The sequence below is a fragment of the Misgurnus anguillicaudatus genome, chromosome 12 (assembly GCF_027580225.2).
Source record: "Misgurnus anguillicaudatus chromosome 12, ASM2758022v2, whole genome shotgun sequence".
Taxonomy (NCBI): domain Eukaryota; kingdom Metazoa; phylum Chordata; class Actinopteri; order Cypriniformes; family Cobitidae; genus Misgurnus; species Misgurnus anguillicaudatus.
In genome coordinates this window covers 30,733,803-30,747,930 of record NC_073348.2, presented here as the reverse complement: position 1 = coordinate 30,747,930, position 14,128 = coordinate 30,733,803, and the positions used below count along the sequence as shown (strand labels likewise).

The 14,128-nt window shown below is 38.7% G+C and overlaps 1 protein-coding gene across 4 annotated transcripts in view; it reads left to right on the top strand.

Moving 5' to 3' along the window:
* The window catches only part of robo3 (roundabout, axon guidance receptor, homolog 3 (Drosophila)), a 179,780-nt gene extending 168,193 nt beyond the window's left edge, over nt 1-11,587 (top strand). For all 4 annotated transcript variants that reach the window (XM_055208237.2, XM_055208240.2, XM_055208239.2 and 1 more), the window contains 14 exons: nt 24-240; nt 474-598; nt 875-1,052; nt 1,248-1,475; nt 2,434-2,473; nt 2,581-2,720; nt 2,815-3,096; nt 3,311-3,461; nt 5,754-5,975; nt 6,697-6,881; nt 8,244-8,351; nt 8,445-8,618; nt 9,040-9,179; nt 10,854-11,587. In XM_055208237.2, the coding sequence (XP_055064212.2) occupies nt 24-240; nt 474-598; nt 875-1,052; nt 1,248-1,475; nt 2,434-2,473; nt 2,581-2,720; nt 2,815-3,096; nt 3,311-3,461; nt 5,754-5,975; nt 6,697-6,881; nt 8,244-8,351; nt 8,445-8,618; nt 9,040-9,179; nt 10,854-10,865 (2,202 nt within the window). In that variant the 3' untranslated portion in view covers nt 10,866-11,587. The remainder of the gene's footprint in view (nt 1-23; nt 241-473; nt 599-874; nt 1,053-1,247; nt 1,476-2,433; nt 2,474-2,580; nt 2,721-2,814; nt 3,097-3,310; nt 3,462-5,753; nt 5,976-6,696; nt 6,882-8,243; nt 8,352-8,444; nt 8,619-9,039; nt 9,180-10,853) is intronic.
* The last annotated feature ends 2,541 nt before the right edge of the window (nt 11,588-14,128 follow it).

The following is a 14,128-nucleotide window of genomic DNA, read 5'->3' as shown; positions in this document are numbered from 1 at the left end:
TCATTTCTCGTGCAATCTCGCAGGTCGACCGTCAGTCTCAGTACATCCAGGGTTATCGCTTGCTTTACCGTCCTGTCGGCGGATCCTGGTCTCAACAGGAAGTGAAAGGGGCAACGGAGCGTAACGCCGCTATCACCAACCTGCTCAAAGGCACGGAGTACGAGATTAAAATACGACCTTACTTTAACGAGTTTCAGGGTATGGACAGCCGCCCGGTGACGTTCCGCACACCAGAGGAGGGTAAGATATCTGCTGCTCTTTCAGTTCCCGTTCGATGCACTTCAATTTCATTTCACTCTAATCAATTCAATTCGAGTTCATTCAGGCCGGTTTAACTCGATTTTGATTTGCTGCGCACAAACAAGATGAATCTTTTCATTCGACAAAATGGAATTACGGACGAGGATAATGTAGATTTACTATTAAGGACACTTAGTTTTTAAAATTGTAATTTGATCTCAATTCCCTTCCAGTTCCGAGTGCCCCTCCTCGTGCTGTAACCGTGGAAACAGTCAAGCTCAGCAACAGTTCAAGCATCAGCGTATCTTGGCAACCTCCTCCCACTGAGATGCAAAATGGCGTCATTCAAGAATATAAGGTGAGATTTTAAGCAAAAAAATAGCAAGTGTTGCATCACATCCTAACCAGACAGATCATGATTTCCAGCATGTAATTGTTTGTCCGGATACACTGAAAGCGAAAACACAGTTTGACGTGACCAATCATAACAGATTTAAAGTTTTAACATACGATTCTGTGGATCCAATGTGATTTCACAGTGAATAGGGCAACCCAGCATGACGCTGCGGTGACGGAAACATAATGTGTTGCTCGTAGCGATGATTTTAAAGTCCTATCCCCTCTCTCGCTTCAGATTTGGTGTATGGGAAACGACTCCCAGACGCGTTACCGAATCAATCAGACCGTGGATGGGAACGTGCTGACCACCTTGGTAAAAGGGCTTCTGCCTGGCGTGTTGTACCAGGTGGAGGTGGCAGCGGTGACCAGCGCAGGAGTGGGCACCCACAGTCAACCCGTGTCTGTGCTGATTAGTGAGTACTCGCTAAAACATCAACCATCAAACCATGAAAAACTTGTTATATAGAAGAATAAAAGTGCAAACTTTTGTAAATTCTCTTTGATTATTTTTCCCACTGCTTGCTTTGAGACTAAATCTCCTAAATCTTTCAGACGTGTTAAGACATTCGGTTAGAAAGTAACCCTCTGATCTGCATTTCTCGCTCCAGAATTGCCCGCAGAGCAGCCCGCAGTCACTGGTGGAGGCAGCGAATCGGATGAGAACGTCAGTCTGGCTGAGCAGATCACGGATGTAGTAAAGCAGCCGGCTTTTATTGCGGGCATCGGCGGCGCATGCTGGGTAATCCTTATGGGATTCAGCGTGTGGATTTACTGCAGACGCAAGAAGAGAAAGGAACTCAGCCACTACACTGCGTCGTTCGCATACACACCTGCAGGTATGCCGATGTGCACATATCTCAAAACACAGGAGGAATTCAGTAAGGACTAATCACAACCGGCAGCAACACTGTTTATTTGCATGTACGGTCTGTGTTGGTTTAGCCTTGATTCTCTGAAGGAATTATACAAAATATGCGACACCTCAAACATGCCACAAAATTAGTGAGATTTAAATGGTGTGGATTTAAAGGGACACTATGCTTTTTTGAAAATATGCTAATTTTTTTAGCTCCCCTAGAGATAAACATTTGATTTTTACCGTTTTGGAATCCATTCAGTTGATCTCTGGGTTTGGCGGTAGAACTTTTAGCATAGATTAGCATAATCCATTGAATCTAGTTAGACCGTTGGCATCGCGCTAGAAACTAACCAGGGTGTTTCGATGTTTTTCCTATTTAAAACTTGACTCTTTTGTGGTTACATCATGTACTAGGACTGACTGAAAATTAAAAGTTGCGATTTTATCATTGCACGTCCTGCAGTCATGTTACGGCAGCAAAGTCATTGATTATTACGCCAGAATGAGAGTATAGTTCCTAGCCATATCTGCCTAGAAAATCACAATTTTTTATTTTCTGTTGGTCTTAGTACATGATGTAACTGCAGAGGAGTCAAGTTTTAAATAGGAAAAATATTAAAACTCTTTGATTATTTTTGAGCGCGATGCTGGTGGTCTGGTCAGATTTAATGAGTTGTGCTGAGCTATGCTAGAAGTGGTGCCGCCGGACCCGGAGATCGGCTGAATGGATTCCAGAACGGTAAAAATCAATATTTTACTTTAGGGGAGCTGAAAAATGCATATTTTTTAAAAAAGTGGAGTGTTCCTTTAAACTGGATTTGAAGTCCAGGTTGTGGAAGATGCAGTAAACCCCACAATTATTGTATAAACTAACTTTATATTATATTCCAAATTCCATTTATAGACTGTCATTAATGTTTTGAAATCTTTTATAGTTGGTTTTCCTCATGGAGAAAGTTCTGGACTGAATGGCAGGTAACTGGCACTTTCACTTTTTTTTCAAATGATGAAATTGAGTGCAAAGTCATTTTTAAAATGCACATACAGTGATTTCAGATAACTAACATGTTTTCTTATTGTAGGCCTGGTATGCTGGGTGCTAACATGGGAAATTACCCTTGGCTGGCCGACTCTTGGCCAACTACTAACCTCATACACAACGGGAAAGATTCAGTGAACTGCTGTACGTCTAAACACGACACACCGGAGAGATACTACAACGGTAAAAAACCTGGTTACACATCGACATTAAATGGCTGTACTGTTTAATTAAAAGCTCCCACAGCAGCTTAATTCATTTACCTTTGCATCCTCAGAGGCGGGAATCTCCAATTACCTGAATCAAACCGAAAAATACAGCGCTGACTCCAATGAAGGTCCCATCTACAGCACCATCGATCCCACCAGCGAAGATCTGCGCAGCTTTTCCGCTCAATACTCTCAACACACCACACCTTACGCCAGTACTCCCATCATGCCTTTCACCAACCAGACGCCTTGCAGTCCTGAGCAAGATGGCAGCCACTGGATTACTCCAACGCAGCCTGGAACCTCCAACTCGCAGTATGCGCAGCCAGACCGCTCCAAGAATGATAATGGTATGGGCGGATACATGTATCTTTACACAGTTTTGTATAGTATTGCATATAGTCGAAGATGTTTAAAAAAACTGTACGCCTTACATTACTGAATTTGGGAAGATGCTTTTATCTAAAGAGAAGTATACATTTCTTTTGTCAGTATGTGTGTGTGTTACTGCAATGCTCTATACAGGAATAACATCTAAACCAAATCTTTTCTTTTTTTTTGCAGCAAAACAACCAAAGCAGAAGCTGATGGGGAAACCAGTGAAAACTCCATCTCTCAACTGGATGGAAGCGCTGCCCCCTCCGCCCCCATCTGGAGATCTGGATGAATGTGAAGAGGAAGAGGAGGATGATAATGAACTAATCCAGGATATGGGGTAAAACCTACAAATTTCATTGCAGTGCTGTGTAAAAGATGAACCATTTATACTAAAACGCATTAGAGAAATCCCAATAGATTGGAGGCTTTAAGAAAAAAAGCTTTATTCGTAAAGGCATCTGGGATTTTATGTATATGCATATTAGCTGGACCAACCTACAGTTTCAGTTCACAGTAATTTAGGCTGAAGAAACTACATTTCCAACCATTGTTGAGTGATTTTGTCTTTATTTTTACAGTCGTGTTCATTTAGCAGAACCCATCAAGCTGTTTATTTTATCACTACGTGTGCATTCACTGGTAACAGTTTTGCATATTTTGCTCTCCCCCTTTCAATAGATAAATGTAATTGCGTGCCTCAAAAATAGCTGCTAAGGCTCGTTGCCAAGATTGCCACAATTTATAGCTTCATTTCTCGGTCTGATCATTGCTGTTTATTCTCCACGTCAACATTGGTAAACAATTTGCAGCATGTCGGCTGGCTGAGAGCCCTCTGAGATGTTCTCGAAAAGCTTTTTGGTGTTTTTATTGTTCCAAGAAAGGTCACATTATTAGGTACAATGCAGAGCAAACAAAGTTATATGCAACCCTCGAGTCTAGCCATATTTCCTCATAAAATGGATGTTTTTGCATTAGTTCCCACCTGTATTGCATTAGTTTCTTGTTAGCACCGTGCTGAGCATTGGCCGGCGAGTGCCCTAGCCGTGGGCAGTAGAGACCCATCATTATTGCCACTACGAGCCAACGGTTGCCCGCAAGGGGCACTAGAGGGAGAGAAACATTATCCTTGGTGGTTAACCAATCCTGAATCTGCTTACAAGCAGCGATCCGTAAACCTGATAACCTTGACAACCCTTTTTCGTAAAGCCGTCCCACATAAGCCGCTAACGGACTCCCAGCAGAATTACGTCATTATTCTGGACACTAGCACGCAGAGAGACGCTCACGGCCAAACTTGTGAAATTTGTGCTTAACTCATCGATAACAAGGTTGACCTTCATGCCAGCCCTGAGGGCTGTGGTATTACGTTTGGACTTTGCTTAAATAACTCACAACTCTGCTCAGCATGGCACAATGAATATATTTAAAGCCAGAGCGTTTCATGTGTACGTGTCATTCGGTTCGTATGCCATCAATGATAGCCCAAGGCGTAATATTGAGTCAATGTCACTCAAAATGTCACAGCATTTACTTATTCTGCATGGATTAGCCCTGCAGGACCTGAAACATCACACAAATTGTTATCTGGAGGCCAGGCTGTCTGGTTTGACGGAAATCGATATGCCACCGGTTGCAATGACCCAGCGATCATAATGAGTGCTTACTGATTGATTCACAGGGGTACTTGAGTTACTTAACCTTCTCCTAAATATGAGGGAATTTGGTTATAGGGCAGAAATGAAGTCATTTATTTCTTAAGTCTTAGTCAAAAGGGCAAGTAAGAGTTTCGCCTGCATACGCATTGCATGCTTTGATAAATGCAATTTTCTTATAGCCACGTGCTTAATATTTGTACTTGTTTACAATTTTGTCTGCTTAAAGGGACACTGCACTTTTTTTGAAAATATGCACATTTTCCAGTTCCCCTAGAGTTAAACATTTGATTTTTACCGTTTTGGAATCCATTCAGCTGATCTCCGGGTCTGGCGCTACCACTTTTAGCATAGCTTAGCATAATCCATTGAATCTGATTAGTCCATTAGCATCGCGCCTTAAAAAATAACCAAAGAGTTTCAATATTTTTCGTATTTCAAACTTGACTCTTCTGTAGTTACCTCGTGTACTAAGACAGACGGAAAATTAAAATTTGCGATTTTCTAGGCAGATATGGTCGCAAAGTCCATTGATAATTACGCCAGAATGAGAGTATATTTCCTAGCCATATCTGCCTAGAAAATCACAACTTTTAATTTTTTCTTGGTCTTAGTACACGATGTAACTACAGAAGAGTCAAGTTTTGAACAGGAAAAATATTAAAACTTTTTGATAATTTTTTTATGCGCAATGCTAATGGTCTAATCAGATTCTATGGATTATGCTAAGCTATGCTAAAAATGGTACCGCCAGACCTGGAGATCAGCTGAATGGATTCCAAAACATTAAGAATAAAATATTTAACTCTAGCGGAGCTGGAAAATGAGCATATTTTTTTTTTTAAAAGTCGAGTGTCCCTTTAATGTTGCCTACATTTGAGTTGTTTTGCATTTCAAAACTAACGCCTAAAAGTTTTACGTCTCCAAATGTGAGAATGCAAAAATAAGCTACATTGGTGTTGAATCTCTACACACAGGTCAGATGAAGAAGATTGGTGTCCCCCTCTACCAGAGAGGACCTACCTCATGGATGGCTCGATTGAGGACGGCCCTGCTCCACCCCTAAGAGGAGATGCCTCTTCCCCCACCACATCCTACAGCCACCAGTCCACGGCCACCCTAACACCATCACCCAGAGATGATGGCCACTGCCACGATATACCACGATTACATCAGCTCGAGCAGCCACAGATAGCACGGTGAGATAGCACCAACGTGTTTTAAGAAAGGACTGGAAAACATGATCGGCAAAATAACATCGACTCGAACCTGCATTGTGCACATGAGCACCCCAGTGGAATATGTTAAGCTAATCCCTAAACATAGGCTCTCATTATTTCACAATTTATTTCTGTCCCTTTTTTTTTTAATAGCAAGGTATGTTTTTGACATTTTGAGTTCAACTAAGTCCTGCGCAAGTGAACTAAAAAAGTCAACAGGATTTGCTTGTTTTAAACTTTAGTTGTCTGGAACTTAAATAAATGACTATAGTGAAGCAGATGTTCATTTTAAAAGTGTCAATATCAGCCATACTGCATCCATTAGGGAATTTTGTCCTTTGGTTACATTGCCTACATTATTAAGAACACAGTTTATTTGTTTTTATTCCCCAAGAGAGTTCTTATGAATGTGTTGTTTGTTCCTGCATGAGAAAATATGCTTTATGAATAATTTATTACTCTTTAAGAACATATTTATTATATAACTGTGGTGCAGAGCAGATATTTGCTCTGTGAAGTCATCATTGATCTTCTTGCTAAACAGCAGATGGGCCAAGTTTTGTACTAATCTATGTTTAGGATAGGATTTGGAAGCAGCCGGATGCTACTCACAAGATGTTTAAATGCAACTGCATTTTAATGCAACGCTTTTTACACTTTGCTTCTGTTACTCTATAAAAAAACATTTTTTCATCAACAGCCGGTTGCCATGTGGACCAGTGCCTGTGCCACGAGCGCCAAGCCCCCCTCTTACCCAGTCCAACCCAAATCTGTCGGCCAATCAGGAGTGCTCTGACAACACTGTGCCACACCGTTCATCACATAAGAGAGACCTGAGCCAAGGAGCTGCACAAAGCATAGAAAACATCAGCAACACTACACCAGGTGTGTTTCTAACAGTCATCTTTATTCATTCAGCATACACATAAAGATTTTTCGAATGCTTTAGTTCTCCATTTAAATGTGCAATGGGAGATTTTAATTAAAGGTCCACTGTGTAGATTTTTAGCAGCATTTTGCGGTTCAGTTCACAGCTCACCCCTCCCTTTCGAAACGCATAGAGAAGCTACAGTAGCCACCACAGAACAAACATGTCATCATCTGAGATGACATAGTGACAAAACACGGAGTTTGTCTTTTTAGTGCTACTGTAGAAACATGGCGGTGACTCCCATGTAATGTATGTAGATAAAAACTGCTCATACTAAGGTAATAAAAATGATACAGTTCATTATGTAAGGTCTTTATAGACCACTGATAATATAATTATTATATTAAATTATATTGCATTTCTGAGATCCTTCTATAAGTCACACAATGCACCTTTAAATCTTCCACCCTCCCAAGAAATACAAAATTAGAAACACTCCTCGCTTAAAGGGACACTCCACTTTTTTTTGAAAATATGCTAATTTTCCAGCTCATCTAGAGTTAAACATTTGATTCTTACCATTTTGAAATCCATTCAGCTGATCTCCGGGTCTGGCGTTAGCACTTTTAGCATAGCTTAGCATAATCCATTGAATCTGATTAGACCATTAGCATAGCGCGTTTAAAAATAACCAAAGAGTTTTGATATTTTTCCTATTTAAAACTTGACTCTTCTGTAGTTACATTGTGTACTAAGACCGACAGAAAATTAAAAGTTGCTATTTAAAAAAAATGACATAGGATCTATACTCTCCTTTTTGCGTAATAATCAAGGACTTTGCTGAGGTACCATGGCTGCAGGAGGCGCAATGATATTACGCTGTGCCCGAAAATAGTTCCCTGCTATTGAAGGTTACCAAAGGGAACTACTTTCGGCTGCTGCGTAATATCACTACGCCTGCTGCAGCCATGTTACAATAGCAAAGTCACTGATTATTACGCCAGAATGACAGTAAAGTTCCTAGCCATATCTGCATAGAAAATCGCAACTTTAAATTTACCATCGGTTTTAGTACAATACGATGTAGCTACAGAAGAGTCAAGCCTCAAATTTAAAAAACATTGAAACTCTTTGGTTATTTTTGAGCTGATGCTAATGGTCTAGTCAGATTCAATAGATTATGCTTAGCTATGCTAAAAGTGATACAGCCAGACACGGAGATTAGCTGAATGGATTCCAAAACTGTAAAAATCAAATGTTTAACTCTAGAGGAGCTGGAAAATGAGCCTATTTTCAAAAAAAGTGAAGTGTCCCTTTAAAAAAGCTCGGACTATGTTTCAGTTGCATCAATGCGATCTTAACATCCCGTCCATTAGGTCGGGCGAGACCCTCGGCAGACACGCACACGCCTCCCGGACAAAAATCCAAAGTGAAGAAGAAATCCTCCAAGACCGGCCAGTATCGAAGAGATATACTGCAAGGCGGTAAGTTACCTCCTCTAAATAAAAGGAAACATCTATTGTGTTGTTTATAGTTTGGGTTCTTCTGCATGGCTAACATGGTGGTCTTGTCTCTAGATCTGCCTCCTCCCCCAGAGCCTCCTCCTGAGGATCAACCAAATTGTGCCCAAGTAGGGGGATATGAATGTGGACAGACGTCTTTGGAGAGAGGGGGGAGCTCTCATTCCTCGATGGAGAGGAGAGAACAGGGAACACCCAATCGGAAAAACTCTACACATAGACGGAAAGATGGTTAGAGGACTTTTATTAAAGACTCCATTGTATATGGATATTAAGTACTTAACAGCATAACACAGTTTTGTCTTAATTTATGTATGAATTTCATTGCATTAAGTAAAAAAGAATATTAAAGGGTGCGAACAAATGAGGTCCTGAAAATTCAATTTTATAACCATCTGTTGGCAGTAGCACTTTACTGATGAAATCATTTACCTTGTGATCATACTGGCTGTAAGGACAAGCACACTTTTTTATTTAACAAAAGAAAGTTTTATGATTTATTGATATTTACTAAACTATTACAGTGACACAAGTGTATCCAAATACTTTACAGGGTCATTTTATAGCCTCATGAAACATCCTTGTATTGTATCAATACACGTACTGTACACGACTGCTAACTTGATGGATTTGTTTATGTGTGTCTCAATAGACGAAGACGTAATTCCTTACAACAAGCCCAACTTCCTATCTCGGGGTCAGATGTCCAGCAACTGCTCCACAACAGGAAGTTCATCATCGCGGGGGTCGACGGGATCACGGGGGCAAGGAACGGGCAGAAAGAGGAATGATGTAAGACTGCTGTACAAATGACTTTTGTTCACACTATGTTCTGATGTATATTTATTCATTATGTGGCTCATTAAATAGCTCAAGATTTAATCCCTTCCTACCCGAATCCTAAACCTCATCCCAGTTCTTGAGTATTAGGCCAGCTTAGTCCAACACGACCTTGTGCATTAGTTTGTTTATTCCTTAACGCACATCAATTGAGTAAGTGTGGATGAGTCTAGACTGCTTCCATCTGTCTGGTTCGCTCATAAGTGTCCTCCGACGTGCCGGGGACGAGCGAGGTACTTCAAATCAACAATCAGCTATTTCTTCTGAAATGCATTTCGGGAACAGATGACAGAAGATATGCTACAAAAAATAGATTTGTCTGTAAAGTGTTTGTCTTCAATTTGGTTCACTCAAAGCATCCTAGCTCTCAAATGAACAAGGTTGTCATATACTTAAATCTTTCCCCGCAAGCATGTTTTTTTTAAAAAGTTGCCAGCGAGCGCCAGCATTTTTCATGAATTTCACAAAAGTTTAAAGGAAAACACCACTGTTTTTGAATATTTGACTATGTTCTTACCTCAACTTAGAAGAATTAATACATACCTTTCTTTTTTCGATGCGTACACTTGATCTTTGTACGGCGCGTCTTGACTGTGTTGGCATTTAGCCTAGCCCCATTCATTCCTTGGGATCCAAACAGGGATGAATTTAGAAGCCACCAAACACTTCCATGTTTTTCCCTATTTAAAGACTGTTACATGAGTAGTTACACGAGTCAGTATGGTGGCACAAAATAAAACTTTTGTTTGGAGCCATAGGAATGAATGAGGCTAGGCTAAATGCTAACACATATAAGAAGCGATGTACAATTAAGCATATTGCATTTCCTTCAATATAATTGAAAATAATGCTAATGGTCTAATCAGATTCAATGGATTATGCTAAGCTATGTTAAAAGTGGTTACGCCAGACCTGGAGATCAGCTGAATGGATTCCAAAACTGTAAAAATCAAATGTTTAACTCTAGGGGAGCTGGAAAAGGAGCATATTTTCAAAAAAAGTGTCAAGAAAATCAGACAAGATCATAAAAAACAATGTCATGACCGAGGTGACTGTAACTGTACTTAGACCACAGACTTAAAAAACTTCTATCATGGGAACCGGTTAATGCCCGACTGAGGTCACCCGCCATACATACTGAAGAGTCTCTTTAGATGTGAGCCCCCCTCTCAAGTTACCCCGTCCCCTTAGAACATAAAAGACCGAACACATAAAAGAGGGTCATGCGTTCCCCAGGGAGAGAGTTTCGGGTTACCCCGTCCTGTCACGGTGGTTAGCGTTATCTTTCCAGTCGGACAGAAAGCGTGAATGGGTTTCATAGGTTCTGGAGACGGGAGAGGAGCTCTTCCTCACAGACGGGCATTATTCTGTATGCTTAGATCTTGTCACGTCATATGATGGACATACCTGCGGCATTAAAGCTACTATAGACCTGTCTTTTGTTCTGAAAGATGAAGACCACCTGCTAAAATAAAAGAAGCTGGTGACCAGCTGTTGTCCATCATAAATTATGGATATTTTTAATCTAGTCATGCGCCATTTGGAAGCTATGGTAGATATGACTGTAAGATTTAACGAAAGAAGTGTTGGTGTTTTGTAACTCAAATGTTTGCTTTTTCTTTACAGGAGATGAGATAAGAGAAGGCTGTGAGATGAAGAGAGTTTTGACGTAAACGTCCCTCCATTCCTCGACTGAAGAGAACCGGACGAGTGTCTCACGGAGCGAATCTCGGACTTTGATTACGTTATTAATTATTGTTATTATTGTTATTTATGACCTTCATGGGGCATTTTTTTCATCGCTATCATTGTAAATAATCATCCGTTGAAGCTTTTTACATGGGGTCCAGATGCAAGAAGACTATATTGTATTTATACATGAAATGAAAAAAGCTCCAATATTATAGATAAGTTAATGTCTGAATGTGCCAACCTCTTTTGTAGAAATGTATACAGTAACATTTCAACGCAGAATAATATTGCACTCACGTTGTGTTGGAAAACAACAAAAAAATACAAAGCACAATACGTGTTGTTTGACCAGCCAGCTAGACGGCCAGTTACACAACCTCACCGATCCGAGGAACGCTTTTGGCCGTCCGCCTCCATCTGTGGATTCCCGTCGTTTAACTCACCAGAGAATGTGGTCCCTTCCCGTTTCTTTTTTTTTTTTTTAAAGCCAGGAGAGTGTCATTCGACGACTGTTGTGAACGATTGTACTTGTCTTTTTTTTAAGGAGTGTTTCGAAGACAGTATGAAAATGTATTTCATTCAAAAAACCAACATTATGTTCCTTTGACTAACTTTTTGGTAGTCCTTGTTGTTTTGTACAAATAAAATACATTTGCTGAGCTATACAAGATAGTTTTGCATTATCTTTCCGTGTGTTCACTTTGCAATCCGGTGTGATTTATTCGGAGACAGATGGTTTAAAGCTAGCTTTTGTCTCTAAGGTTACGGCGAAGCACACAGCCGCTTCCATCTGGGCGAGAAGCCATTGTAGGGGCATGAAATTACCTCTTCCAGGACAACACTTTTAAAGCTGAGAGGAATAAAGAAAAGAGGAAAAAGCAAGAATGTTTTTTAAAGTCACTCCCACCTGAGACTCACTGAGCCTGAGGTGAGAAAATCAGAGGAAAGGAAAAACACAGGGAATGAAAAAGAGAACAAGGATTAAATATAAAAATGGAAAGCAGTTTGTGCGTCAAGCGAAAGCGAGAATTTAAAAATAAACAACAGGTGAAGATGATCTTTGGACCGTTTCATCCATCTTTAGAGACATGTTGACATTTTGTGCTTTTCTGTAGGTGGTCTACCAGAGAACTGGATTTGAACTACATTGTGTGACTCGCTTTTGCAAGTAGGATGTGTTCTTAAATCAACAACTATTGTTAGTTCTGGAACAAAGAAAACTTGGTTTTAACCCTAAGCTTTCATTTCTCCATAAACTAAATGATAGGTTAATAAGAAGGTGGGCATACGAGGCCAATGGAACCCAATGCCTAACCCTAAAAACTTGTTGACGCAAGAATGTTAATGCATGAAAATATCTTTTTGGGCAAGATCATGGTCACTTTCATACATTTGGATCTAAATAAAGTTTCTCGGCCTCACAAACAGTAGGATTTAAAGGGACAGATCACCAAAAAGGAAGAGAACAGTACACTGTAAAAAATACTTTGCTGCCTTAAACATTTTTGTTAAATCAACTAAGTCATGTCAACAGAGATGAGTTGTCACAACTTATAAAATATAGTTGAGAAAAGTCAACTTAATTTTATAAGTTATAACAACTCACCTGTAGTTTTAACAACTCATCTCTAGTCAAGATAAATAATAGTAAGTTGAATGACTTGTAAATCCGAGTTGATTCATCAAAAAATTGTAAGGCAGCAAAGTATTTTTTACAGTGTAGATGGGGATCAACACTGCAAAAAATTGCTTTCTTTCTTAGTATTTTTGTGTTGTTTTCAGTAAAAATATCAAAAAAATCTTTAATTAAGATGAATTTCTTGATGAACATAATCACCTAGGAAAATAAGTCTAATTTTTAGACAAAAAATATAAAATTTAAGGGAATTTGTGCTTAAAAAAGCAAAAAATGTGCCAATGGAATAAGAAAAAAATTCTTGAATTAAGTGTTTATGAAAAAAGTAAACTTATTTCAAGATAATTTTTCTTATTCCATTGGCAGATTATTATTATTTTTTTGCTTCTTTTAAGCACTAATTTACTTAAAGGTTATAGATTTTTTTAAATCTAAAAACATCTAAAGCCTAGATTTATTTTTCTAGGTCATTTTGCTCATCAAGAAAATACATCTTAATTTAAGAATGTTTTTATATTTTTACTGACAACAAGACAAAAATACTAAGTACACTGCAAAAAAAAATGATTTTCAAGAAAATAATTTCTTTGTATTTTTGTCTCGTTTTCAGTAAAAATATCTAAAAATAAATTCTTAAATTAAGATGTTTTTTCTTGATGAGCAAAACGATATAAGAATATAAGTCTAGTTTTTAGACAAAATGTATCAAATTTAAGTGAATTTGTGGATAAAACAAGCAAAAAAATCTGCCAATGGGGTAAGCAAATTTTTCTTGATTTTAGTGTTTAAGAAAAATTTTCACGATTTTTTTCTTACCCCATTGTTTTATACACAAAATCACTTCAATTTGATATTTTTGGTATAAAACCTAGACTTATTTTCTTGGATCGTTTTGCTCATCAAGAAAACAAATCTTAATTTAAGAATTTTTTGTTATTTTTACTAAAAACGAGACAAAAATACTAAGAATTTTTTTTCTTGAAAATAATTTTTTGCAGTTTAAGAAAGTCATTTTTTTGCAGTGTAGAGATCATTCTTACACTGCAAAAAATGACTTTCTTACTTAGTATTTTTGCTTTGTTTTTTAGTAGAAATATCTAAAAATTCTTAAATCAAGATGCTTTTTCTTGATGAGCAAAATGTCTCAAGAAAATAAGTCTAGTTTTTAAACAAAAAATATACAATTTAAGTGAATTTGTGCTTAAAACAAGCAAAAATATCTGCCAATGGGGTGAGAAAAGAAATCTTGAAAAATGTTAACTTTTTTCTTAAACACTTAAAGAGCACCTATTCCATTGCTAAGAAACGTTATTTTGTGTATTTAGTATAATACAATGTGTTTGCGTGGTTTATGGTTAAAAAACATTATTTTGTAGCTCCAGATTTCACTCTCTTCCTGAAACACACAGATTTGAAAAGCTCTGTGTCCCTGATTGGCCAGCTAATCTGTACGTTGTGATTGACCTGGATACTTCTGATGTCAGCCGGAAATGTGACGCTCCTTACCATGTTTGAAAGATTCGGTTGCTAACAGGAGTTAACTTACAGGCTGCGAGTCCGAAGCGGGAGGAAT